The 27,677-nt window shown below is 35.9% G+C and overlaps 1 protein-coding gene and 1 long non-coding RNA gene across 4 annotated transcripts in view; one reads left to right on the forward strand and one right to left on the reverse strand.

The window, feature by feature from the left end:
- The first annotated feature begins 425 nt into the window (after positions 1 to 425).
- Positions 426 to 5,707, forward strand: LOC129447945 (uncharacterized). 2 transcript variants are annotated; one of them, XR_012372475.1, is made up of 5 exons: positions 426 to 2,331; positions 2,922 to 2,981; positions 3,078 to 3,168; positions 3,265 to 3,344; positions 3,533 to 5,707. It is a non-coding gene; the product is annotated as an uncharacterized lncRNA (long non-coding RNA). The 2 variants fall into 2 exon arrangements; XR_012372474.1 differs by having other exon boundaries at positions 430 to 2,981.
- A 7,425-nt stretch (positions 5,708 to 13,132) lies between these two features.
- LOC129447561 (ephrin type-A receptor 5) overlaps positions 13,133 to 27,677 on the reverse strand; it is an 89,271-nt gene continuing 74,726 nt past the window's right edge. For both annotated transcript variants that reach the window (XM_055209321.2, XM_055209320.2), the window contains exons 9-17: positions 26,460 to 26,527; positions 25,792 to 25,917; positions 25,017 to 25,202; positions 24,512 to 24,573; positions 24,157 to 24,366; positions 21,663 to 21,812; positions 17,949 to 18,142; positions 14,535 to 14,690; positions 13,133 to 14,215 (exon numbers count right to left, since the gene is read on the reverse strand). In XM_055209321.2, the coding sequence (XP_055065296.1) occupies positions 14,110 to 14,215; positions 14,535 to 14,690; positions 17,949 to 18,142; positions 21,663 to 21,812; positions 24,157 to 24,366; positions 24,512 to 24,573; positions 25,017 to 25,202; positions 25,792 to 25,917; positions 26,460 to 26,527 (1,258 nt within the window). In that variant the 3' untranslated portion in view covers positions 13,133 to 14,109. The remainder of the gene's footprint in view (positions 14,216 to 14,534; positions 14,691 to 17,948; positions 18,143 to 21,662; positions 21,813 to 24,156; positions 24,367 to 24,511; positions 24,574 to 25,016; positions 25,203 to 25,791; positions 25,918 to 26,459; positions 26,528 to 27,677) is intronic.

Below are 27,677 nucleotides of genomic sequence, written 5' to 3' on the forward strand. Positions count from 1 at the left end.
GGAAAGGTAATACACCAAAGTAAACTTGTGAAACATCCAGAAACTTTACGTTTGTGGATGTATATAGGAACTGGTGGAAGTTTCCAGGAATCCTGTCAGGAGAGGTGGGTGTGAGGTGTGAAGGGCTTTTTATATGTTAATGACCCACAGGTAGAGGTGTCTTCTTTGTTTTCAGAGCTGAGTGGGGTGGGGTGGGGGGTTAACCATGTCTCTTTAAGACAGCACATACAGTATTGTGGTACATAAAAACTGTTTTCTAAATACGTTCATTATTCATATAATTTAATTAGTCTATTTAAGAAACTTAGCATCATTCAAAATAACTAATATTCAATGGACACAATTACAACTTTAATGTGTGAAAATTATGTCTCTGACTCAAGAGAAATGCAGCAAATGTTATTTCAGAATATTTATTTCCAACACTTTGAAAACATGTCTCCAACTGCCCTAGGTCAGAATATTGTGCACGTTTCTCTCAATGCTGCATACATCGTTTAAAAGAAGCCGTTTAAATGACATCATGTAACACATTTTTGCTAGCTAGGATGTTGATACATTAGTCAGTGAAATGTAAAGCTGCTTGATTTTGCTGATGTCTCATGATTTGAAGTTCACTGTTTCTATTGTTATTATAATTCTACCCTAACATTTCATTAAATCTTTTAAAATAGAAACAAAAATATCAATAGACAGGTCCATAATCTAAAAGACAGTCTTTCACATGTGAATGCAAAACATGTTCGGTGATACTGACTGACAAACTTGGATAAACATATCTGCAGAAACCTGTCAGCTACTGTACTTCTAATCCAGAGGTGCCCAAAGTTGGCCCACAATAGATCTTTAATTTGGCCCATCATGCCATGTGAGATAAGGAAAAACAATAAAAGTCATTGACGCAGATGTTCATATTTTTAATTAAACATTTTCTAAAATGTATCATTTTTTGTTGTATTTTTACATTACAAAAATGTAAATTAATATTAAATGCAAGGGATTAAAGTGAATTTTTTTATGTTTCATGCATACTTGAAGGTGTATAAAATGCATCACAAAACTTAATGAACTCGGGTACTACAGGCTAAAAATGAAGAGGTTTTGACAGTGGCACACAGAGAAAAGGATATTTAAAATTGATTGGCAAAATGATTTCTTTTTTTTTTACAAAAAGCCTTGGAAAATAAAACTGCATTAGTTATGCATAAACAGAGTAATGTTTGCTTATTTATTTTTAAAATATTAGAAAACTATAAATTAGAGGTTATCAGAGCAACTTTAATTTTAATATAACACAACAACATTTACTTTTGGCCCACGGCCCTCAGTCAGGTTTGGCCCTTGTAAGGAAAATGTTCGGGCACCAATCAATGTGTAGTCTATCTGAGGAGGTAACTTTTAGCATATGATAATGCATGCTTGTACAAAGTCAGTCCACATATTATAATGTTTGTCTTCAATCAATCAATTTAAATAAAAGAGATGGGGACTTTATAATATAATAAGGGTCCATATATCACATTGATAAAAGACATACATGTATTTTTACTTTAACATGAACTAATGCTGAGTTAAGGCATATACTATCATAAACTAATGAAGAGTCATCATTCACATGACATGTTTTTCATTGTTAGTTAATGCATTCATTTACAATAAATTAATTTGAGTTCATGTTGTAATTAAGTAAGTTCAGTATGTTACATGTCTTAACTCAGCATTAGTTTATATTTACTTATATTTAAGTAAGAATTCATTTAGGTATACGTTCAATGTTTCCAATGATGAGCAGTTAATCCACTAAACCCAAAGATAATTCCTGAGGCATGTTTAAAGAGTTCGTATTTCATCAAGTAAGTGCTGATTCACAAAGATTTTATATTTAAGAAAATCTGAGCATCATTCAAAATAACTGTTAACATGTTTGTCAACTAAACATGTTTTGTCAACGTTATAAACTTTATAGATATATTTTTTATTTTTTATTAATGACCAAGTATAAAGAACAATGCATAGTGTGAAAACGCGGATTATATAAAAGTATATAATAAAGTGCGAGCAGACAGCAGAGGATCAATCAAACTTGGGCTGGAATGATTGTAGTGCATCCAATCTTGGAAATCGTAGTTTACATCTACAGCAGCATATGCTACAGCAGTGACAACGCCAAAGAAAAGGACTACATTTCCCAGAATGCACCTGCACCCACTCATCTGCCCCACCCTTCAGGTGCGACTGCTTGACCTATGGGCTTGACGGGAAAATTCAAAATCGCGAACCGTTACAGCCTGCCTGGACTACTCTTTGTTTGCTTGCACATCAACAGTTAAGGTAAGTTTGATTTAATTAGTTTGTCTGCATCGCGCTGATCGGATGCCTATTTGTTCATATTATGTTATTTACTATGATTCGTTTTTGTCTTTATACTAGAACTGTTTGAATTTAAAGCACAAACAGTAAAACATTAAGGGTATACATGGTACACAGCGGTAAACATGAGGTTAAAAATTCGCGAAGTAACATTCAAACCGGGCTGTTAAAAGAAGCAATTCGATGTTAACATTTTTAAAAACAAAACTTTAAAGATGCCAAGATGAGACGTTCTTTGCTTAAAACCAACAAAACAACAGTAACTTGTGTGTTGGAAATGTTAGCAGCTAGCAAGTGTGTCTCTGCTATTTTAAATGATACAGACGATCTTTTGTTGTTTAAAAGCTCATTGCTTTAGTGCTGGTAGATGCTGCTTATTTTTCAAGACGGTTTTAATAGCTTTATATTGATTTGTAACAAAGCCAGCTTCACTTTGAGAGAACCTAGATGCTAATTGTAAAGAAGCTTGGAGTCATAATATATTTTAATGTAATATGTTTGCTGTTCTTCATCTTTTTAAATATGAAGTCTATCCATGTTTGTGTTTACAGAGGTCATGTACACTGTGGTCAACTTTGTGGACGCTGAAGAGGTTTCTGGGTAAAGATGATGTAAATTTATTCATTTAATTTTAAAAAAACAGGTTAAATAGTAAACAGATGTGTTATGATGTATGTGATTTTGATTTTTAATTCTGTGTTTGACAGAGAAATATAATGAAGTAACAGTGGAAGCTAAAACATCAGACTGATCTAGACACTGAAGAAATTGATGTCACTGCATTCTGGCCAAAATGATGTAAGTTTAATAATGAAATTATTAAATCAAATTGGTTAAATAGTAAATAGAGGTGTTATGATGTATGTGACTCTATTTTTATTCTGTGTTTGATAGACAACTATATTGAAGTAGCCTACTGTAATGAAGCTGCAGAACGTCACAGAGACTCTGAGGACATCAACACAGAAAATCTAGTAAGAAGTTATGAAGACATTATGAAGTTCTTTGATCATATATTGTTGTATCTTTGTACAGTTTAATGTAAACTTTCTAAAATGTACAACTTTATGTCATTTGATTTGTCGTGTGTGTGTGTATCTGTATATGTATATGTGTATTAGTATTATGCCAAATACTTATATGTACTTTTATATTTCCAAAGGGCTCCAAAGAGATGTCTGTCCAGATGAGGGTGCATCAACGTTACCTTTGCTGACAAGTATATGCTTTACAATGTAAAACCTAACAGTTAACTTAACTCAAACCATTTAAGGAAATCTGTTGCCTTGGACCATTAAGTTTTGAAAAGATACATTTGAGTACTGTGAACTTAAGTCTTGTGCAATCTTGAACTTATATTTAGGTAGTGTGACTGTGTGAACTTAAGTATAAGTGCTTAACTGCATGTGACTCAGTTTGAGGCTGTTTACACTTGGCATTAAAATGTGTTTTCGTCGATCGGATCACAAGTGGACGACGTTAATGCCAGGTGTAAACGGTGTTCAAAACGTTTTGAGCTCGTCCACTTTCGACCACTTTCAACCACATCCAGAGGTGGTCGAAACCACTTTCGATCGGATCGCTTTGGAGTTGCGGAACGCACATGTGGTTGAATGCGTTCGAACAGCCACAAGCGACCGCCTTCTCTCCGCCCATTTATCTAATCTGAGGTATTAAACACAAGTTTTACGTCTTTTTTGACTTCTGGCGTGAACATTCGGTGAACAGCGCTATTTTTAGCCTTTCATTGATAAAACTAAGCGGCTGATCTCCGTAGTTTCGTTTTGAAAGCGTGTGAAAGTTGCGCGATCCTATTTCATCAATTGCGCTGAAGATTCAAAGAAAGCTCTTACATACTCATGTACAAAACACTGTGCAGCATGTTTACTTGCTAAACAAGCAGTGCACTCCGACATAATATTATTTTGCGTCCATATAAACTCATAATTACTCCCACTCGGGTTTGATTGACAGCAGAGAGACTCGCCCACCGTCTCACAGACCACCCCCTCATAGTATTCAGCACAGAAGCGGTCGAAAGTGGACAAAAGAGACGGATTTAAATACCAGGTGTAAACGTAATGTGTCTCTCTCGTCCACTTGTGATCCGATCGATGAAGACACATCTTGGTGCCAAGTGTAAACAGCCCCTTTGTTTAAGTTCACAGTACTCAAATCTATGTGTTTTGGAACTTGAATGGTTTGATGCAACCGGTTTTCTTAAATGTGAGAAATTACAGTGTTACAGTGAGAAATGTTTGAATAATTCCAAGACAGAGCTCTGTGATTGATTCTACACTGCAAAAAATCACTTTCTAACACTTTTTATCTTGTTTTCAGTAGAAAAACGAAATATTCTTGAATCAAGATGTATTTTCTTGATGAGCAAAATTACCTTAGAAAATATGTCTAGTTTTTAGACAAAAATATACAATTTAAGATAATTTGTGGCTAAACAAAAAAAAATCTAACAATGGGGTGAGAAAATTGTGTTTTAATTAAGTTTTTAAGAAAAAAGAAAACTTAAGATTTTTTTCTCACACTATTGGCAGATATTTTTGATTGTTTTAAGCTCAAATTCACTTAATGTGTGTGTGTGTGTGTTTTATTTATTTATTTAGTCTAAGACTAGACTTATTTTCTTGGGTCATTTTGTTCCTCAAGAAAAAGCATTTTAATTTAAATAGTATTTTTGTCTTGTTTTCAGTAGAAATATTATGTAAGAAAGTCATTTTTTGCAGTGTAGGACTGATTTCTTAAGAGCAAGATCAATATAGTTGTTGTTCATTTTATTTAGATATTTACTACATTACAGTGGCAGCCGGTGACTTCTTTTTTTGTGAGCACTCGATGCGAAGTTTGTCATAACATGTGCCCGTCATTTGTGTGGTTCCCAATTTCAAAATATGTGTTCTGCGTGTCGAGTGCGTGTATGTGCATCGTGTGTTTTGACTAAACACGTGATGCACGTGGTTTACATGAAGCAACAAACACATATTTTAAAAACACAAGCAACACACATGACACTCCGAACACTTATTTTGAATTTGCAACCCTCGGATGAGCAGTCACGAGCCGCCACTGCTACATTACATTGTACTGCTTTGAATGTAGTTTACATTGTTGCTTTTATTTTGTTTTATTTTACTCTAATATTTCTTTCTCTGTCTGTATATTTATGAGTTTAAATGGTATTGTTTATGTATGCAGCTTTTAATATTTGTGTATTATATTATTTTGTGATTGTGACAATTGTGGATTGTTCAGTTTTTTATTAAATAAACATTTCAAACTCAATTCAAGTTTTTATTTTTTTAAGGGTTTTGGGGATGTATAGTAGTATATAGTGGGGGGGGGGGGGGTTGTAGTCTATCTGCATAGCAGGCAAATAACCAATCAAGTCACTAAGCTATGGGGGCTTGGGTTGGGCTTAAAACAAAGTGTTACCAATCAAATCATCTCAACTGGAAAGTTTCAAAGTTGTGTCCCAATAGTTGTCAGAGTTTTGGGAGGGGGTTTTAAAAGCAACCAATCAGTGTTGAGATTAAACACCAATGGGGACACTAGAATTGTGCAAAGGTGTGACATTCCAGTACCTCTGTAGGTGTGAAAGTGGCCCCTGCCAAAATCTTCAATGGGATTACTTGCCATGGCAACAAATGGCTGCTTATTCCACGGGGATATCCCCTCAGCAAGATACATCCGAATTGGTATCATTACGGGAGTTTCCTAACTTGGTGGAATTAGTAGTTTACCTTCAGTGGAACTAGTAGATACTTCCGAAAATCAGTGGTGTTTACAGGAGTTTCCTAGTACGGATACACCTCTTTTCATGCAGTGTTAATTGTTCAGAAAACTTGTTTTTTGGTTGTGCATTCCAATTAATTTCAATTCAACTGCACTTGGTTTGTTTTGATTTAAACCTTCATAACTTAAAAAATACAGCTAAGTAGCACCATAAAACAAAATAATAACATGATAACATAATAACAAACATGTTTTGACAAAAATGTAAAAAAATGGATTTATCTCGTTTTGTAACGTAGTTCCTGAATAAAGTTCCTAAACTTGATTGAATGGTTCTTTGAGGAACCTAAAATGGTTCTTCTATAGAACTACCATTAGAAAACCTTTAAAGCACCCTTATTTTAAATAGGGTATATAAAATACAAAAAATCTGTCCTAACTCTTTCAAGTTCAAAAAGCGGTGTGTAGCCTGTATTGTAAACTACTGTATGGCTTCAGAGAAATTGAAATATAGTGCATAAGCCTGGGCTGCTATTTAATTTGTTATTTTTTGTAGCTTCGCACATGTGGTCTATACAATGTATAACCCTTAAAATCTTTCATTTTTGTCCTTTACAAAACCTAAAATAGCTTTGGAAAGACTGTAGCTTTGCAATACAAAAGTCTTTGAGCATTTACTGTAAGATGGTTTAAAGTGTTAAAAGAAATCCTTTTAGTAAAAAATGTGTAATATGAACCCCCTCTGGTTTGACTAGAGCCATTCTGATGATGAAGGTCATTCATAATGATTAAAATCCAAATGATTCAGAAATGACTCAGGGGATTGTGGGTCCAGTGGCACCTCAATACATGAAAATTGCATTACCAGTCAAAGGCGCTGTCCTGGGACACACACACACCTCTTCAACATTAGCACAGACAGCCTGTGCCCGCGAGCAATGAGCCATCAAAAGAACAATCAAATCTGACGTTAGGCAAGGGGGCGCTAGCAGATAAATGGTACAGGGGGGTTTCTTGTTTTGCTGATATGAAATTTTAGCCATTTCGATATTTATTATATGATATTGCCCTTGAGGTTGAGAGACATGGATTGATAATTAAGACCCAGGGTAATGTTTGGCATTGTGATTTCCCAAAGGAGTGTGATGGTTAGAAGAGGTTTCATGCTGTCACTAACAACTGCTTTAGGTGTGAAATATATAACAGGTGATATTAACATACACTCACTCGCCAAGTAATTAAGTACACCTTGCTTGTATTGACTAAAGCCATCACAACTGGCTTTAGTGGAAGTGCTAGAAAGGTGCTGAAAACATTATTCTGATATTTTGGGTCCATATTGACATGCTAACTTTATATGATGCTTCATATTGGTCATCTGCACATTCTACCTCTTTCGATTATTTGGAACTATGGGGCTTAAAGTGTATACTGTAGGGCAAAAGCAAAAAAAAATGTCAATCTAAGGCTAGCCTAGGAAAATAGTATGCAAGTAGGGCTGTAACGATTAATCGTGTGTCCACTTAAAAATGCCTGTCTGAAATCGATTCTGAATCGCAAGGCTGTGATTCTGTGTTCCATGCACAGTGCGTGTACTACAGCTTTGGTCAGTAGGAAGTCTTTATCGATCTAAAATCATTATGAGTCGGAGTCGTTTATAACGTGCATTTAAAAAAGCAACACTCATTTAAAAAAATCATTAAACATATTCTTTATTATCATGGAAATACCTGAAACAATTTGAAGAACAGCAATATAAATATTCCTGTAGACATTTCCTGGAATAGCATTTTTAATGCTACTTCTTCCGTGGCACAAAGGCAGTTTCTGCACGAGCGCGCCCCCTGGCTTTGGGATGTGCCGGGATTTCACTGTAATTCATTAAAATTAATTCATTGAGAAAACTCGCATTTGCACGATTAATCGTTATAGCCCTATATGCAGATAATGTAAATCTTAAAATTACAGAATTACGCTTGGGACAGTCCAGTGGCTGAAGCTGAAAATTTCCCAACAAGCAATTTTGCATTTTAAAGAAATCTAAAAGCCGTCCAAATACAGCAGAGACGTCTAGGCTAAAACAAGGCAAAATTTTTGCTGTCTAACTTAAGTCTAACCATAGCCCAAAAAATAAATAAATGAAGCCAAACAGCCTTTGATTACATGATGGAATATCATACTGTACATCATCTCTAAATTATTTTGGCAACAACTACATGCAACCATCTTTTTTTGCTATAAGTGTGTTACTCATAGTCGGACTATCAGGTCTATACTTAACCCAGACAATGAAATGATGGCTATTGCTCGCTGGGCTAGCTCAAAAGATGTATATCTCAGATATTAAGATATTTTTATGATTTTTTTTAAACTGCACTGTGAGATATTTTGGTCGCCTAAATTTATCCCTACACTCCCACAGTATAATTTTACCAATATTGTCAGTTTCTCAGCTCTATCCTGAAGCTCCTCTTGCACATGTTTCTCATCATCTCAGCACAAATGATTCAGATCATCCGCCTATGTTTAAAGCCATGCAATAGTTTTGTCCAATCAGTTGGTTTAACACAAGAGACACAGGGGAATTAATGGCGGTTGGCATCAATTATGTAAAAATATGACTTGACTAGTCGTAGGTAACAAGTATAAAAAATGTTTGCAATATCAGTGTTACATTGTGTTAGATCCTCATCTGTTTCCCTGACGTTCATCCCCATCTGAACTACATCTCCCATCACCCTCTTCACTTCTTTATCTAAACTGTGTTGGTAATTATCCTCACCTGCCATCAATCACCATGTCTATATATACTCTGTCTGTTCTTACTATAGTTGTCTGTTTTTGTCATATGTTACCTGTGTTGGTGAGTATATTGTATTATTGTCTGTTAATAAATCTGTTATTTGTGTATCTCCTCGTCTCTTTGCACCAGCCTAACGTAATAGTCAGTGCAAGTGACTATGACAGACTAAAAGTGCTAAAAAAGTGCATTAACTACTTAACATTTTGTGCATTTGTCATTTGTGCTTGTTAAATTAGCAGACAGATAAATATTATAAATCAGTCAAACAAAGCTGGCATATGTTTTCAGTAAATTGAGCATAAGCAAAGTTTTGTAGTACTTTAATTTGTAATTTAAATAAGTGATAGAATTAAAATTTTACTTTTACTACTACTACCACCACCACCACCACCACAACTCCTCCACTACTACTGCTCCTTCACTACTATTACCAACTCCACTACTACTACTACCATCAACACCACCACTAATACTACTACCACCACCACTGCACCTCCACTACTACAACTACTACTAAACCTCCATTACTACCACCAGTACTACTGCTCCTCCATTATTACTGCTCCTCCATTACTACTACCACCGTTACTACTGCTCCTCCATTATTACTGCTCCTCCATTACTACTACCACCGTTACTACTACCACCACTGCTCCTCCACTACTACTACTAAACCTACTGCTCCTTTATTACTACTGCTCCTCCATTACTACTACTACCACCACCAGTACTGCTCCTCCACTACTATTACCATTACTACTACTACTACCCCCACCACTACTACTGTGATGTCAGAAATTCCAGCTGTATACACTTTTATGCATTTTTTAAAAATACATTCAATAAATTAACTTACATTTTATGGCTAATGGTGGATTTAATTTCAGAATTTACCTCAGGTCTTCAAAATGAAGCCAAACTATTTTTTAACAAGGAGTGTTTGCCTTAGCCGGCTGTGTACACTGAAACTCATAGACAATAAATTTTTCTCCAGTTTATTAAAAATATATAAAATTTAATATTACGCTACAAAAGACATTTACACAACAAAACACAGTAGAAGGTAACAGACGAAAAATTATTCACATTGAAACTCAATTTTTTTGGTGTGCTTTCTTTATTTTAACCCCATTTATTGGACCAAATATGAAGCTAAGCTAAGAAAGAAGATTGTAAAATTTAAACAACATAATAAGCAGATTAAATGCATTTTGAATATGCTGTCAATCAACACCATGCGTATACTTTATGTACGCGTAAACGCCACTAAAACTCAAAAGGCCCTGTACCCAGTGACATCCACATGATGATGGCCCTGTGTAACGGTTTGTAAACCTTTCGATGCAGGATTTTAAGACAACATAATTTTGTCCATAATGGTTTTAGACTTTTGGGGTGCAGTGGGGGTGGGCCTAATTAATGAATTATCAATCAGTAAAGGTGGTTAGAGGGTTATATTTTGTTAACTTGTGCTTGCCATTAACGCCCTCAATATTCATTGGGGCCTAGAAATATGTGCTAACAAGAGCATTTCTTGATTTACATTGACGTTTTCATGAGTAAATTAGAACTTTAGATTAAAAAAAGATACTGTGAATACACATGGTCTGATTTTTGTTTATGAATTGGTTCTAAAAGGGAGCAAGATGGTGCCGGGGATTGTGTAAAATACATGAATTTAGCATAAATTCTGTGTAATTAAACCTCAGAAAAATAAGGTTACTAACCAACAGCACTACCCTGTGTTATTTAATATGATTTGTTTAATTCAAATTCTAAGTTTGAGATTGTTTAATGTCATTAATTTTCTTTGGGGGTGTACGAAGGGATCCCCCCTCACCGGGTGGTCCAAGTCAAAAAGTTTGAGAACCACTGAGTTAAAATGAAGTTATGTAGATAAGAGTTAATATTCAGGACAATACTGATAATAGGGGAAACATGCTTGCAAAACACAATAACTCTGGCTATCCATTCGGGCAGAGATGGTCAGTGATTATTAATAAATTTAACTTTACAATAACTCGAGAGAACAGCCACAAACATTTTAAACCATTAAGCTAACAAAGCAGGTTTGGTTGTACTATCGATCTACTCATGATGTAATGAAACTTTTCTACACGTAATCAGTCTTTGCCATCATTTTAAATAATCCAATTAGTCAAACTTAAATTTAACATGAAATATATTTCAATGGCCTACAGTTAATACAAAAGATACAGGTTCTCTTTATCATTTGTGAGTTGAATTAAAAAGTGATATTATAGTAAACTGCTCATAACACAAGCACAGCTGTGACCAGTGTTATATATGGATGCAATATTCCAGTTTTTTGTCATACAGGCTGTTGCCTTGCACTAAACCTTATTATGAATTGAATTTCAGTAGAGAATATGTTCAGAATGAAGGGTTGGTGTTATAGTAACATTCATTGCATTGAAGTTTTATGTTATAAAGAAAGTAAAAATTAATATATATGGTCAATTTAATATGATTGGAAAGGCTGTTTGATTTTGGAGCATAAAAATATTTACAATAACACACTGGTAAATACCTTAAGTCTTCTGTGATTTCTAATTCACTCATTTTAATGATGAACATCCAAAATCACAGGCACTTGAGCACACTCAGTAACCTAATTATAAATCATAAATGTGTTTTTTATTCGTCATTGTAACACTTAATAGAGTTGCAGAAATTTTAAATTAATGTCAATGTTTCCAATCAAATTACAATACATTAAAAGAGGTGCTAAAGTAATATAAGCATTTAAGTGCCGTTCACATAATGATAACAATAACTATGAAAAAACTTTTAAAAACCGTTGTACTGTATATTAAAAAGAAGAGTGGAGTTTACACCACAACTATAACGAAAAAGATACAATGAACAATATTTTTGGGATCACTGTTTGACCGATTTTTTTCCCAACTGATGAATGATAAACCATTGACAGCCAATCAAATCTATATGAACTTCAAGTGCACGTGCATTGAAATGACAGATGACACTATGGAGAAGCTCATTGCTAAGGTCTAAAACAAAATTACCTCAAGTATCCAGCGCTGATGCAGTTGCTGTGAAATTCACTATGTAATGCTTTTTATTTTACTACACTGAAACGCCAAAAGGCAAGATCCAAAATACTAAATTCACTGTTTAGAGTTAACACAGCGTGTTAACGGAGGTATGGACGCTAATATAGTTATCGTTATATTTAAAGTTATAGTTATCGTTATAATGTGAACAGCCTTTTAGTGACATAAATCAAGCACTGTTTAACATAATCATCTGGGCTTTCAGAAAAGTGTTCATATGATAACAATGTGATGTAATAAACACAAGTAGAGATGACTTAATTCAGGAACTAAAGTTTCAGATATTAATTTTACTTTACAAAGTTTCCGTTTTACTTAAAATTTTCCTTTCCTTATTTTCCTTAAAGAAATATTTAGTTTTTTTCTATATTATACCTGTGTAAAAAAATCTGATTTCAGAACAAATTTCTTTGAAATTATCTTCTCTACATACAACTTTGTTAAGATTTTGCAATCACCAGCCATATTAAAGGGATAGTTCAATTTAAAATGAAAATTCTGTCATCGTCCACTCATTCACATGTTGCTCCAAACCTGCACGAATTTCCTTTTTCTGATGAACACAAAAGAAGACATTTGGAGAAATGATGGCAAACACACAGCAGTAAGTGACCACAGACTTCCATAGTAGGAATAAAAAATATGATGGAATTGAATGGGTACCGTCAACTGTGTGCTTACCATCATTTATCAAATTATTTTCTTAGTCATTTATCACAATATTTCCAAAATATTTTTTCCTACTATGGTAAACAATAGTCACTATCTGCTGTGTGTTTACCACCATTTCTCAAAATATCTTCTTTTGTGTTCATCAGAAAAAAATTAATACAGGTTTAGAACAACATGATGAGGAGTAAATTTTCATTTTAAAGGGAACTATCCCTTTAATTACAATTATAACACATACGGTAACAAGAAGTTCTTCCTCTGTTGAATGCAGTACCATCTTAAAGGCAGACTTAAATTTAAAATTTTAACCTAAGAATTAGTACACATTTTTGATAAAAGTCCAACTTTATGTTTATCAGGAGTTGAGTGGATAGTAAAAGGTGCACATTTTATACCAGACCTGAATGAAACTTAGCATTTTGACTACTGGCTTTCTGAAACATACTTCTGAGGAGATTTCTGAAATTTATTTCTCGGGTGATGCAAGTTTTTACACTTTAAATAATGAGGAAAAAGAAAAAAAACATTTGCATATGAATTGTGCAAGTAAATTGGGTCCATTTCTCTTTTTACATCTGTGATAAACTGTTGACAAAATTATCGGTGTGAAAATATGTATCAGAAATTTTGAGTTCACACATGAATGGTAAAACAATTTTTCTAGCTAATGAAGCAGTGAGTCAATATAAACATTTATTGACTGGACTGAATATACATAGTATGTTAGCCCACCCACAAACTAAATTATCAACCCCACATGAACATGGATGGAAGCATTTGAGCTCCACTTTTCTACGCAACTGTACAGTATTTACAGGTCAAACATCAAAACATCAGTGGAACTAAAATAAATCTGTAGTTTTGAAACGTCACATTTTCAAATACAAATACACATATTTGTGCAAAAGGAAATTTCTCTCGTCTGTTTCTTTGCCGTTGAAACAAGGAAGCAATTTAGATTAAAATAAAATGAACAATTCTACTATTGCTTTAACACTGCTATTTGTTCCCTCACTCCGTAATATGAATTCAGCCGTACTGCATGAACTTTGCCTCAGGTGAATTGGTGTAAGAAAAACATCCACTGACCGCGGCCTCTGGTGACATTCCGGAGGTAATAATATTGTTGAATGAGGTCATGGAAAAACAATATACATTCAGCCCAGAGACACCTGATCCCACATCAGTAGTCCTACCTGGAGATGTGCCATACTTTTCCGAACGTTAACTCGACATTTCAGTCAAGGTCCTCCTCAAAACTGTCACTCTTTGTTTGGAGAGTTGAGCACACACAGTAAACCATTTGTCCTTTAAAACAATAGTCATGTTCATCAGTCAAATTCCTCTGTTAAATAGTTCCATTCAATAAATAGGTGTCCATGGTAAAAGTGCAAGGCTTGTTCCTTAGATCCGAGGCAGGTCTCAGATGGGTATTGTGGCGTTCAATATCTGAACTCGCATCTCCTGAATGCTGTTGAGAATCTTTTTCTGATGCCCAGCTAGACTGATTCCAACCCTTCTCAGATCGCTGCAAAAAAAGAGACGAAGCAGTGGAATCAGTGATTTCATGGCTGGACAAAATTCACAAAATAAAATCACCCATCATCAGCTTTATCACTTAATATTGTCCTTATTGGTGCTATTCAGTGTACGAAAAATAGCAAGTTTAAGCAACTTAATGTGTAGCTGAAATCAGTAAACCCAAATTACAGTGCTCTACATCTCCTAAATATTATGTAAACAAATCAAACGCATCTAAAATCCCTGTGATCACACGTTCATTACAGTCATTTCTGCAGTACATGAACAGTAAACAGGCTTGTTGACCTCAGCAGCATGTGACTTACTCCAAGGTCATCTGAGTGACTACTTCCAAAGAAGTGTATCCACTTTCCATAAAGAGCTCCGTGTATCGACCCATTTTTATGGCCTCTAACCATTCCTCCACCGATCTGAATACGCAGCCCTCAGGGCTCCCATGCTCCACTAATAAATTGGACACCCTGTGGGAAAGACGCATACAGTGGTGAACAAATGGTTGCATAAACCTGACATTAAACATCTAAGTTGGATACTGAAAACATTTATGGATCTGCGCTGACTCAAGCACAATGTGCCTGTAATATGTATCTAATGGGCTTTTAAAAGTAAACACAAAAATAAAAACAGGCATGATGTATTTTTCCCTCATAAATGTATTAAAATACTTGTAGTTGATCTATAAATACACAGCTATACAGAGTATAGTTCCATTTTTACGTGTGCGCAAAGGTCCTGTACGGATTTTTGTAACTGCTGTACTCTAAACATGTAGGTTGCGCATGCATGTACAGGAGTATGAGGGCCAGAAGAGATGTTGCATTTTGTCGCAACACTGTAAAAAAATTATGTGTTAATTTTTTACACATTGTGTGTGTCATGCCATTTAACGCATTATTTCATGTTAAAATAAATGAAAGGGACAACGCGTTACAAAGTAATTTCGCCACTGCAACTCCACCACTTTTAGCGGTAATGAGCATGTAACAAAGTTTTTTTTTTTTAAATCAAGTAACGCAGTTTCAATTACTGAAATGTAAATGAGTTTGCCACTTGCGTTATTCTATTTTGTGAAAAATGAACACTTGCAGCCAAGACAGTTAATGTCGCAGGACCGTGGTGGGCGGCACAATGAATAATAACACATGGTCCTGCGATGTTAGATCAGAAGTGTTCATTTTTCACAAAACAGAGCAACGTGAGCAACAAACTCATCCAAACCTCACCAATTGTAACCGCGTTGCTTGATTTAAAAAAAAACGTTGTTACATGCTCATTACCGCTAAAAGTAGTGCAATTACAGTAACGGAAATACTGTGTAACGGGTTACTCCCATCACTGTTTTTAACACAACTTGTGTTGTCCCTTTCATTTATTTTAACATGAAACAATGCGCCAAACGGCATGACACACACAATGTGCAAAAATGAACACATCATTTTCCACAGTAAATGCCCATGCATCGAACATCTGTGTAAACATACAAGTCTAATAAACTATGCTTTGCAAAGCTGTGCATTCAACGGTGCACAAAACAAATTATACTACAGGCTTAAGACCACATTGAAAATATAGGATTTTATTTATACAAACCTGGAAATAAAGTTACAAAATTTGAAATATGTTTTACATTAGGTCACTAATCAAATGTGAGACAATGGCCAGTTACTTTGTACAAAAAGGGTCAGATTTCCCTGTTTCCATTGAAGCACGCCAAACTTCGGGGTAGTGTACCAAATGCCAGACAATTCTGAAATTCTTTCAACTTTTCACTCAAACTACTGTGTTAATAATTTAATTTCTAATAAAAAAGTTCAACTTAAAAATTGTACAAAAATAAAAATGTTCACTAGTGTCATACTGTATGACAAAATAGTACAGTCATTCTTTGTTTCATATTTGAAACTTAAATTCCTATTTAGTCTATTTCATAATTCTGCTTTCATAACCATGACCAATAAATCTTATTATCACTAAAATATTCATATATTCAGTAATAATTCGGCTAAAGTTTTAAATATGATCACGCAAAGACCAGAAAAGAAAATTACAGTGCTATACCACAGCTACCGTAAGCTTGCCAGATTCTAAATCAATTTCATATTAAACCTGCACATAATTGCATAACACAATTACAGATAATAAATGATTTCAACATGTAAGACTACAGAGCACTTCACATACAGCAAATGCATTTGATACCGTATAATCACCGTAATTGGAAGTCATTTGCACGCTGTCACTTCAGTTCAACTTAGCATTAAATCATAAAACGTGACTGCTTATTTGTTACAAGTGTCATTAAATTTTGATTTCATATGACAACCGTGTACTGGGGTGGTTAACCCTCCGTTATCACCATTTTACAAATGTGACATCATTTCCAATCATATGCCATAAATAACAACATAATTAACATATAATAGAGAGAGGGAGAACAGAGAAACAAGTAAAGAGAGACAAGTGAGAGATGCATTAAATACAGAGAGCTTACTTTATGATAACTTATGAATACATAATTATCAAAATTACATAATGTTCAAATATAAATATAAAAATATATTGTTTTTAAAAATACGTTTTTGACTTAAACCACTGTATATAACACTACAAGCCCCCCTTTATATATTGCACAATGTTTATGTCTAAACACACAACAACAACAACAACAACACAGCTCTGATCATGTGACTGAACCTATCTGATATCCGAGCACTATTTCAGGAAGTTATTAAATATAATCATTTGTGGGCAATCACAACATGCGTTCATAATGGCACTTCATAACTTTATTGCATGCCAATCATAAATACAGATGGGCTCTTGCTTATCAATGCCAGGCATTTAAAATAAAATTCCATGTGAACTTTATTAGGTCCACAAACGTAATAAATAAGTCGCAACCTGCCAGCCGTGAGACTCAAACTCGCAACTCTTATGGTGCATTTCCACCAGCTGCGATAGAGGCGACAAAAACGCACTATTCGGGTGTAATTGGACACTTGAACATTTGAGTTTGCTCGCTTCATACGTGTGTGAAATTCTGGTCATTCGAGACATTCACGTGGAAATTTCGCTTCATAGGAGGGGCTTCTTCGCCTCCGCTGAGACCCCGCCACTCTGCTCGCTTCCTGTAATCACGTCACTACTACAGCAAGGTCTGATTGGTTAACACGGCGCGGAAATCCGAAGAAGTTCAGATTTTTCAACTCACGCGTTTCCCGCGGCAACGTTCAATTCGCGTGGTCGACGCGTTTCGCGCCATTCGCGCCACGGGCAGGATGCCTAATCACATACCCCCCTCGGGTATGGTGCATCCCTTCGCTGCCCCCCAAAAGAAAATGTATATCAAAACATTCTAAAATGTATAATTTTATTAAACAAAACATATTAAAGTATGTATTGCTGTTGGTTTGAACAGAACCACTGCACTAGGCTACCACTGCCCATTGTTTGGGACAGATTGCTCTCTGAATGCTTTCTGTTGGGCTCATCACTGTTTGAATGATGCGGCCATTCGTTCTGATCTCCGATCGGCCATCGGGATAATGAATGATACATCACTGCAGAGTTCCGCCTGGCGGTGCGAATGCAACCTGAAAAATTGTACTTGGGAACATTTAGTTCTCTGAAAATGGCCCCAGTACTTGTTTCTATAAATTAGTACAGGAACTAAGGGGCCAGCAGGTGGCTATAGTGAAGATTAAAGACTGGTGGTCTACCTGTTTGATGGGTTAACGAGACTCTTCAGGCTACTGGGATTGCGGATAAGTTTGTCCAATAAACTGACGATTTCCTCAAATTTGGGTCGGCTGTTCCTGTCTTTCTGCCAGCAGTCCATCATGAGATGATAAAGGGCAGTTGGGCAGTCCATGGGACCTGGCAGTCTGTAATTCTCTTCTACTGCCTTTATCACCTGAAATAAGAACAAATATTACTGCCTTTTGACAAAGTCAACACACTCTCTGGTTATATTTGGCATGCCTCCAGCCAGCTATTTCAGCATAGAAGACCTGTCATTGCTAAGGTCACAATAAACATTTTTCTAACCTAGAGGGTTTTGCATCTGTACTCTTATGAAACGGCTCTTATGTTTAGATTCAGTAATTTTCCTTTAATGGCAATGAAAAGTGGTTAGTCAGTTATTGAAATGCCTTATTTTCACAAAAGTCACTCTAGTTATTTCATTGGTATTTAACAAATGTGACAGCATTTCGCTGCAAAACCCTCTAAGTGCATGCAACAATATCCACTTTAAAAGCATCTTCAGCCACTCTTCACTGTTCATTCTTAATAAAGGTAAAAGGCAAAAAAAATGCCAATATGTTATTTATTTGGTTAACCTTATTTAACTCTTTCCCTGCCAATGATGAGTTTTTAAGGCAATCCATATTTCCGCTATTATCCACTAGGTGGCGCTCTTACCCAACTTATAAAACATTGAATCATCCACTAAGGCCAAACAGTAAAAACTGTGTATGTTTTGATCATCACTCTTTATCTGATATATAACAAAAGTCTTTAATTAAATATTTATGAAATTCATAATATTTGGTTGCCGTTGGCTGTTAACTTAAAAAAAAAAAAAACACTAGCAGGGAAAGAGTAAAATATTATTGTACTGTGATGTACGCGCACCACCATTCATCCAATTCTTCTTCCGTGCATTCTAATTTTGTTTTTTTTTCTTCCAGCAAAGCAACATTTGATCTGAGGCAGGAATTGAAGAACATTCACTCAATATCATTATCTCATTATTGACGGAGGTGGCATTTGCATCTAAACTCTTTATATGTAACCTGAGATGATTTTGCTCATCTTTTGATCTATCACCCATCCTTTTTGATTAAAAAAGAGCATAGGCTCTTGCACAAACATTACCACTATATGTGCTGATCATAAAATAAGTTAGTTGTTAACATTAATTGATGTTAATGTTTGTATTTGACTATAAAAAGTGGTACATTAGTAATTAATTTATCTAACAGGGTTGATCTGAGAGGTTTATTAGATAAGTTCACCATTTTTGTTTAGATTTTTGATAAACCAGACTTGAATCAACAGAGACTCTCCTTGAAGCTAAAATAAAATAAAAAAGCAACAATATAACAAGTGCAGCTCAAAAGCAATCCCTTGCGGTACAGACTCACAGAGAGAAGAGGGAGAGAAATAGACAGACAGAAAGAGAGAGAGAGAGAGAAAGTGTGTGTGTCTAGCAGAGGCAGCTGAGATCTGAGGGGAAGTTTCTGTTAAATAAAACATCAAATAACTTTCTCTTCCCAAGTGTGTGTGAAACAGATTAATGATGGAGCAGAGAGCGGCGTGTGAGGAGCAGATGAAGCCATCACTGGTAAACTGTAAAGGAGGAAGAAAGGCCAGGCATGCTTGATAAAACCATGACTGGAAAATGCACCTCCTTCTGGGACACGCTCAGAAAACTTAAGCATCGCCTTGTGTTTTATCCCTGCCTACAAATATACTCGTCATCTCATGATCTGAAATATGACATGTACATCTGCATAACAAGAGACACAGAGGCAACTGTTAATCCTGCTCTTGGATTTTTCTAAATCTGTAAGTCTAAATATCGAAAACCAAATAAACAAACCTGTAATCTAACAATAATTAGATTTTTACATTTCCCAAATGTCTGCCAGTTCAAATCTTGCCAAATCTTCTGAGTGACAATTTACTGGTCTAAGTTTAAATAGACCACTCACAATTCTGGTTTCTGAAAAAGAACATTGTGTATTTCAATGTGAGTTTTTCACCCGTTTGGCAACTAAAGCAACAGCAGACATCTCACACATCACCTTTTTTGTTATCAGTGTTGTTTTCCAGACTGTGTTTATTGTTGGCTCATAAGTAAAGCATTAAATGCTCCCTCATTTGAAATCCATTTTAGATTAAAGCATCTGCTAAACAAATAATTATAAATATTTAACATACTTAAGATAAACAGGAAAATATGTGTCAAAGACATGATGTTTACAGAAAATATAGAATTAGACCTAATGAGATCATGTCTATTTTTAGAAGAAACAGAGAAGCAATGGCTGATGAAAGCTACTAATGTCTTACAAAAGACAAAAACTTCAAACTTTCATTAAAACCTGAAACTTTTTAACCTACAGGGTTCCCACACCTTAGTTAACTTCAAATTCAAGGACCTTTCAAGGACTGTCCAGGGCCAATACCCTCAAATTCAAGGACTAAATGTGGGTACACATTTCAAATGACAGCAAGGTTAAATATAAGATACATTGTTACAGTTCCCTTTTGAGGGAACTCGTGCTGCGTCACTGCGGTGACACTTTGGGGACGCCTCCAGGGGTAAGTGCGTCTGAATGTGTATATCAAATTCAACCAATGGTGAGGCTTAACGACAAAGACAGGGTGACAATGGAGTCAGAAAGTATATCGCATATGCAATATTGCTAAACAGGGGACGCAGTAAGTATGGTAAGGGATACGCAGCGTCTCGTTCCCTTCTCAGGGAACAACAGTTACACATGTAACCCGAGACATTTTCATGTGTCAACTCAACTATGCAAAAAAGCATTTTGGTATGAATCAACATTTGCATACAGAAGATATAAGCATTTAAAGCGAACAGTTTAGCACGTGTGCTTAAAAAGTCTAGAATTTTCATGATATTATCCTACACTACACAAAGAATTATATGGATTTTTTTCCAGAAAACATCTTGCATAAAATAGATTCAACCACTTTTAATGACCTGTATCTATGTATGGATTTTTCAAAAACTTCCCAGGGCCTTGAAACCCCCCCCCTCAGATTCACAAACTTTCAAGGATTTCAAGGACCCGTGGGAACCCTGAACCTAAATATCTATTACGTTCTGCTGTTTGTATGTGATCTTTCACTTGACCAGCAGTGAATGTACTGCAGTGCAAGAACTTTTGCACAAACGTCATCGTCGCTGATAAAATCCACTGACAATTCAGTGCCCGGGTTCATCCATACTCTATATATAAACATCAGCAATCTCTCACTCTCGTCTCTCCTACAGCAAATCTGATATCACATGCCAGCTTCTAAAATGGCCACATGAGGCAATTATTGTGGTGTAGTGTTATTGTGGTCTAGGGTTAAAAGACTTCAAAGTCAAATTCCTGTATGAATGTAATGAATGCATACCATTTCCTAAAAAATGTAATATATACAGTCATTTTGTGTTTGTGTGTGGTAATATTGGATGATTCATACAGTATGTAACACAATATTATAATATGTACCTACAAACTAGTGTAACCAGGATTTTTGGATTTTTTTAATAGCACACGTCTTACATGGTTCATTCAGCAAAGTGTAACATTTTAAAACTTGAATCCAAGTTTACTGTTTATAAAGGTACCGAACTGTTGGAGTAAGGACAGAGATATTATTTACACAAAAGTGTCATTTCAACTTACATCTTGATTGCTCATCTCCCAGTATGGCCGCTCGCCATACGACATCACTTCCCACATGACAATGCCATAGCTCCATACATCACTTGCTGAGGTGAATTTTCTGTAGGCAATGGCTTCAGGCGCCGTCCACCGGATTGGAATCTTCCCACCCTACAAGACAAACAGCAGACTGTATTTCATTTCTCAGATCAGTAACAAATTATGTCGAAACATCTTAACAGGTGATTATAGCTGGGAAAGAATGGTGTTAGGCTGTGAAAACACCCACACAAAGCATGCGGTCTGTGGATGGCTCATGCTAATCGCTGACTGACTATCCTATCTTTGGTGCTTTCTCTCTCTGACAGTGCGTTTCATGCATCAGATGTCTTCATTTACTCTGTTGACAGTTCACACACATCTACACACTCACACAAACTTATAAAACAATCTTTTAAGTTCTCCTTTGACATGCTAAACTAAGAAATAAATGCTATGCTAATTACGACCAAACCTCTAATTATCTGCTTTTAATCCAGAATTATTCAGCTTAATGTACAGGGCTAAAAAGATTTTCATTGCCATGACAAAATTTGTACTGACCCTGAGGCAACAAATTGCAACATGACAATGATAAATAACTTTTATTTTTAAAATGAATACAACTTTTATTATGTTTTGTCTTTCTCATCAACAACCCAAGATTCAACTAAACCATAATTTCTCTGTAAATTGTGCTTATCATAGTTTCAAAAGTGTCTCAAAAATATTCTCAAAAGTCAACACTATTTACTGGCCACAAATACTGTCACCCTATTACCAAAGAAAGCGGACAGCTGAGGAGAATTTTGACAGAAATGTTGTTTATATTTTCATAAAATAATAATAACTCAGAACTGGTCTACAAGATAAGGAACTTTCACCATGGAAATTGCATTTAGCACAAATATTTGGGATTTGCGTTATTTAGTAAGTCGGTTGGTAAAATAATGCAGACAACCATCGGTTACACAAATCATTTCCAGTGAATTGCCCCTGAACTGCAGGACTTTAAGATCTCAGCTAAACCAATAAACAGATTGACAGAATAAAAATTTGGGTAACACTATTTTGCTAGTCCACATTGGACATTTTGCTAACTATAACTGGTTTTGCAACTATAATTTTACAAACAGTCAACTAGAAGTCAGCTATCAGACATTAGCATATTAGTAATCTGTCTGCTCAACAGATAGTCTTCTGACTATAAGTAACTTTGCAACTACATGTCAACTTATGCGATTTATACTTTTGCGTCTGACCTATGCTGTAGCCTCTATGCTGTAGATTAAACGTACATTCTTTGTGTCATTGTGCAATTTCACATGCAGATCACTAGTAGGTATTGTTTATGGGCATGTTACAGTATAAAGGCAAATATCACTTCTCAACTTGGTCCATCTTAGTTTTACCATTGCTAGTGGAAATGCTTATGAGGAAATGTGATTTTTTTGACTTTGACACAGAAGTATAAATTGACCTTTACTCAACTAACCCTAACCCCTTCCCTAACCCTACCTATAGGCTCTAATAAGAGTCATTGCAAAGTTGTCTATAAAGGACTATAAAAATAAAGTGTAACCTAATTTGGCAAAAAAGCATTAATAAGCCTTACTGTGGGTTTACACCAAACGCAAAGCGTGCAATCGCATAGTGTTGCTTGCTCTAGATTACTCGTGGGATTTAACTTTGTGTCATGCAAATTTTTCGCTCTAGTTGAATATTTTCAACTTGGCCGAAGACGCGTTTGAGGCGAATAGTGCATGTTTTGCATCATCCGCATCGCCCCACGCGAGGACGCGTCTGATCGCGTCTTTGCATTGACTAATCTACTCGTGCACATTGTTGAACTTGCATCTGGTGTAAACCCACAGTACACTGCAAAAAATGATTTTCAAGAAAACATTTTCTTAATATTTTTGTCTTGTTTTCAGTAAAAATATCAAAAAATTCTTAAATTAAGAAATTAAGCTTTTTCTTGATTAGCGAAAACGACCCAAGAAAATAAGTCTAGTTTTTAGTCCAAAAATATCAAATTTAAGTGATTTTGTGCATAAAAAATTTTTTTTTTTGCTTGTTTTATGCACAAAATCACATAAATTTGATATGTTTGGTCTAAAAACTAGACTTATTTTATTGGGTCGTTTTGCTTATCAAGAAAAAAGCATCTTAATTTAAAAATCTTTTTTTTTTTACTGAAAACAAGACAAAAATACTAAGATTTTTTTTCCTGAAAATCATTTTTTGCAGTGTAAGCACTAAGATGCGTTTTCATTTTAGTTTTTTTAAGAGACTTCCAGGCTCAATACCTCATAGAATTACCACAGATCAGGATAGCAATAGTATTGAACGGGAGAAAGCTTTTGGAGTTTGAATACAAAGTATAAACATAGGCCTGCTGAGAGGAAGCTAATAGACGTGAGGGAAAAAGTTAGGTAGTTAGCGTGACTCAGCGTATCCGCTGTGAAGCACATACTCTTGTGGTGTAGGCCGCCTCCGGGTCGTCCTCCAGCACTCTCGACAAGCCAAAGTCAGACACCTTGCACACCAGGTTGCTGTTGACCAGGATGTTGCGGGCAGCTAGGTCACGATGCACGTATCCCATCTCAGAAAGGTAGCGCATGCCCGAAGCGATGCCACGCAGCATGCCAACCAACTGGATGACTGTGAACTGCCCATCGTTCTTCTGTTAGAATGGCAAAAACATATTATATCCACAAATGTGAGCCTGATTTGGAAATCTAAGCATGACTACTAGCTTAGATAAAATAATGAATAATGTGTTGAAACAGTTATTGTAATGATAGTACTTTTAAATGGGGAAAGTTTACCTTTAAAAAGGTGTCAAGGGATCCATTCTCCATATATTCTGTTATTATCATCACAGGTTTACCTTGAAGCAAATAGAAAAATTATTTTAGCTTTAAGACCTTTGTTATGTAACCCACAGAGTTTCCACAACTATTGCCCAATACATTTCTATGATTTTTAAAAGTTTGTTACATTAAAAACAACTAAGCTAATGTGATGTATTATTCTTAGCTACCCACTTAAATCACTGTAGAATGATTCTGGGCACTCATCATCTGGTCAGGCTAAAAAACTAGCCAAACCATTTCAGAGATTAAGGTAATTATTAAGTCAGGCTTGGTGACCCGCTAGATCAACATATGCTGGTGTAAATCTGTTTTATCCCTCAGATTTGAAGTTTTTCTATGAGCTGATCTTATGAAAAATAGTGTTTAACCTTTCAATCATATTGGTAAAGACAAGGTGACATGCAAATATTGCTTATCACCAAACTTTAAATAATTATCATCACATGGGTGCACTTACTCTTGGTGACCACTCCCTTCAGGTGAATTATATTGGGATGATCAAACTGGCCCATGATACTGGCCTCGCCCAAAAAGTCCCTCCTCTGTTTCTCTGTGTAACCAGCTTTCAGAGTTTTAATGGCCACTGGGATCTCTCTCTTCCCCGGCAGCCGCAGCAGACCGCTGCACACCTCACCGAACTCGCCTGCGAACGGGAGGCAGAGCCATCAATGACCCGCGGCAGGAAGAAGCCAGACAATGAAACGCCTCATTTTGTTCGGGCAGATTTCCCAAAGTGCAAAGCTACTGAGGTATGAACCTGCTTCCTACTGAATGAATAAACTCTTGCGGGTCACTCTAGTGTTTATAGTGCAGCAGTTTCAGGGCAGCATTTTAAACAGAATACAACCAAAATAAATTTATTTGACATTAGCGTATGAAAATATTTGTCCTGCAATGAAGTTTCTTAAGCATATTTGATAGAATTACATGGTAATATATTGTATAGTACAGTGTTTTTTACATACTCAGGTATTGTCTGGAAACCCTAATGGTTACGACCCAGGCTTAAGACATTACTATAGCATGTGTAGTTATTGTATGATATGCCATTCAACACAAAAACAAGAATATTTTACAAATGAATTGACCAGAATGTCTAAATGCAAAAACAAATCAGAATGTAGTTCAGTGTGAAAAAAACCCCAAGACACTCCATCACATTTTCCTTTCGGGCAGGGAGCATGTAACCCTCCTGAGACCTGTTTTGTTTTACTTGTGCGCAATTCACTCACCGGCTCCAATAACCCTCTCGATGGTGATACAGGAGACATCAATCTCCTTGGCGAATTCATGGACAGCCTGGCTTGGATCTTCGTAGGTGTGGGGATCAATATACGTTCGTACCGCTGGGAATTTGACTGCGAAGAAAGAACACAGGACGGAAGACAGAAATGAAAAATTGTTGCTTCCTGTCACTTCGCAGCACTTGTAGGGTTATCTTATGTGATGCAATGTAAGAAGATGTATGCGGTGCCAAGAGATGTTTCTTGTGGTTCTCTCTCGAGACTCTGTTTGTACTTCTTAACAACACTGACAGATTGCTTTTGCAATGCATAATAGCATAACTCATAACTCTCAAAATCCACCACGCTTCTGTATGTCACTCTATTATTGGGTACATGGTTGGTGGGTTTCTAGCCGAATGATTAATAAACAGGATGACACAAAGGTTGCACATACAGTATGATTATAGTTCTAAATAAAAGAACTTCCCAGATTGGACAACAGATTTGCTTTTAAATATTCTGATACAGTTTGCAGAGTGAATCCTGACAGTTACTGTAAAAACATTCATGGCCTGACGTCACTTTGCCTGAGGCTTATGATAATCTGACACAAGCCAATTGAACTCTGGGTGAACCTGAATGTGTCCGTCTGTGTGTCTGTCTCTGAGACTTACTGTGACCATTGTGAAAATGCATTTTCTCTTCATCTGGATCCTGCTTGGCTTTGCTGTAACCACAGCGCCTGTAACAACAGAAGGCCTGCGTTAGTCGGCTAACTTTAGAAAGGCATTTCTCTCAAAAATCACACATTTTCTCTCGCTATACATGCGGTGCCAATAGTTGAATGTGTCTGAGAGATAAAGAAGGGCTGGTAAACAATGGAGGCTGAGCTGGTAATGTTTTTATCTCCTCTCAACACGAGCACACTCTAGAGATAACCATTCACACACACACACACACACACGCACACACACATGCTATATGACATATAAGTCTTAAGTGAATCCAATGCATCACTGTTTAATCTGTCAGCAGAGTGTGTTTGTGTGTGTGTGGATTTTGGATTGAATAAGAGAACATCCAGCCACAACACTGGGCCATGTGTGATACACTTGAATGAGCCAATGATGTTTCACGATCTGTAGAGATGAACAGCTGAAATAAGGATTTCATAGTACAGTACTAAGATGTTGCTGGCAGGGAGACTGCTGTAAAATCTGACAAAGTCAATTTACATTATATACTGACTATTAATTCACATTAATGCATTTGACAGACACCTTTATCTGAAGTGACAATGCTTTACCTATTGAGCTGCAGGGATGTTTTAATTTAAACTTTTTATTATTAATAATACTATAATAACCCACTGTTTTATATTTGGTACATCAGGGTATGTACCAAACTACCACTTTTTTTTGCAATATGCAGTATGTAGGGAATGTAGTATGTAAGCCTAAAACTAAATATTTTGGGGGGATATTGTGGTATTTTGTAAGCTTAATTATTTTGTTAAAATGAATGTGCCCTCATAATATTTAATAAAAAATGCTAATCACTCTTCAAACTATCTATTTTTACTTCCAGTCATGGGGACTGGTGCAAGGGTGGGGCTGGGAGAAGATCGCAATGATTAGCAAATTGCAACTTGACCCAACTTCCAACGATCCAATCAATTCTTGAAGGACAATTTCAAATCCCGCCGTACCGTTTTTTTCCTCATTTCAAAAGCTGTTTCACTCAGATATACTTCACCATGGGATAATAAGACTAATAAATTGCTACTTCCAGTTCATTGCGACTTTAAGGTAGGAACACACCAAACCGTTTCCAACTAAGTACAGCAGCGCAGACTGTTGGCTCACATTGGCTGGTGTTGGGTCCAAAGTTGC

Source organism: Misgurnus anguillicaudatus, chromosome 12 (genome assembly GCF_027580225.2).
Source record: "Misgurnus anguillicaudatus chromosome 12, ASM2758022v2, whole genome shotgun sequence".
Classification (NCBI taxonomy): Eukaryota; Metazoa; Chordata; class Actinopteri; order Cypriniformes; family Cobitidae; genus Misgurnus; species Misgurnus anguillicaudatus.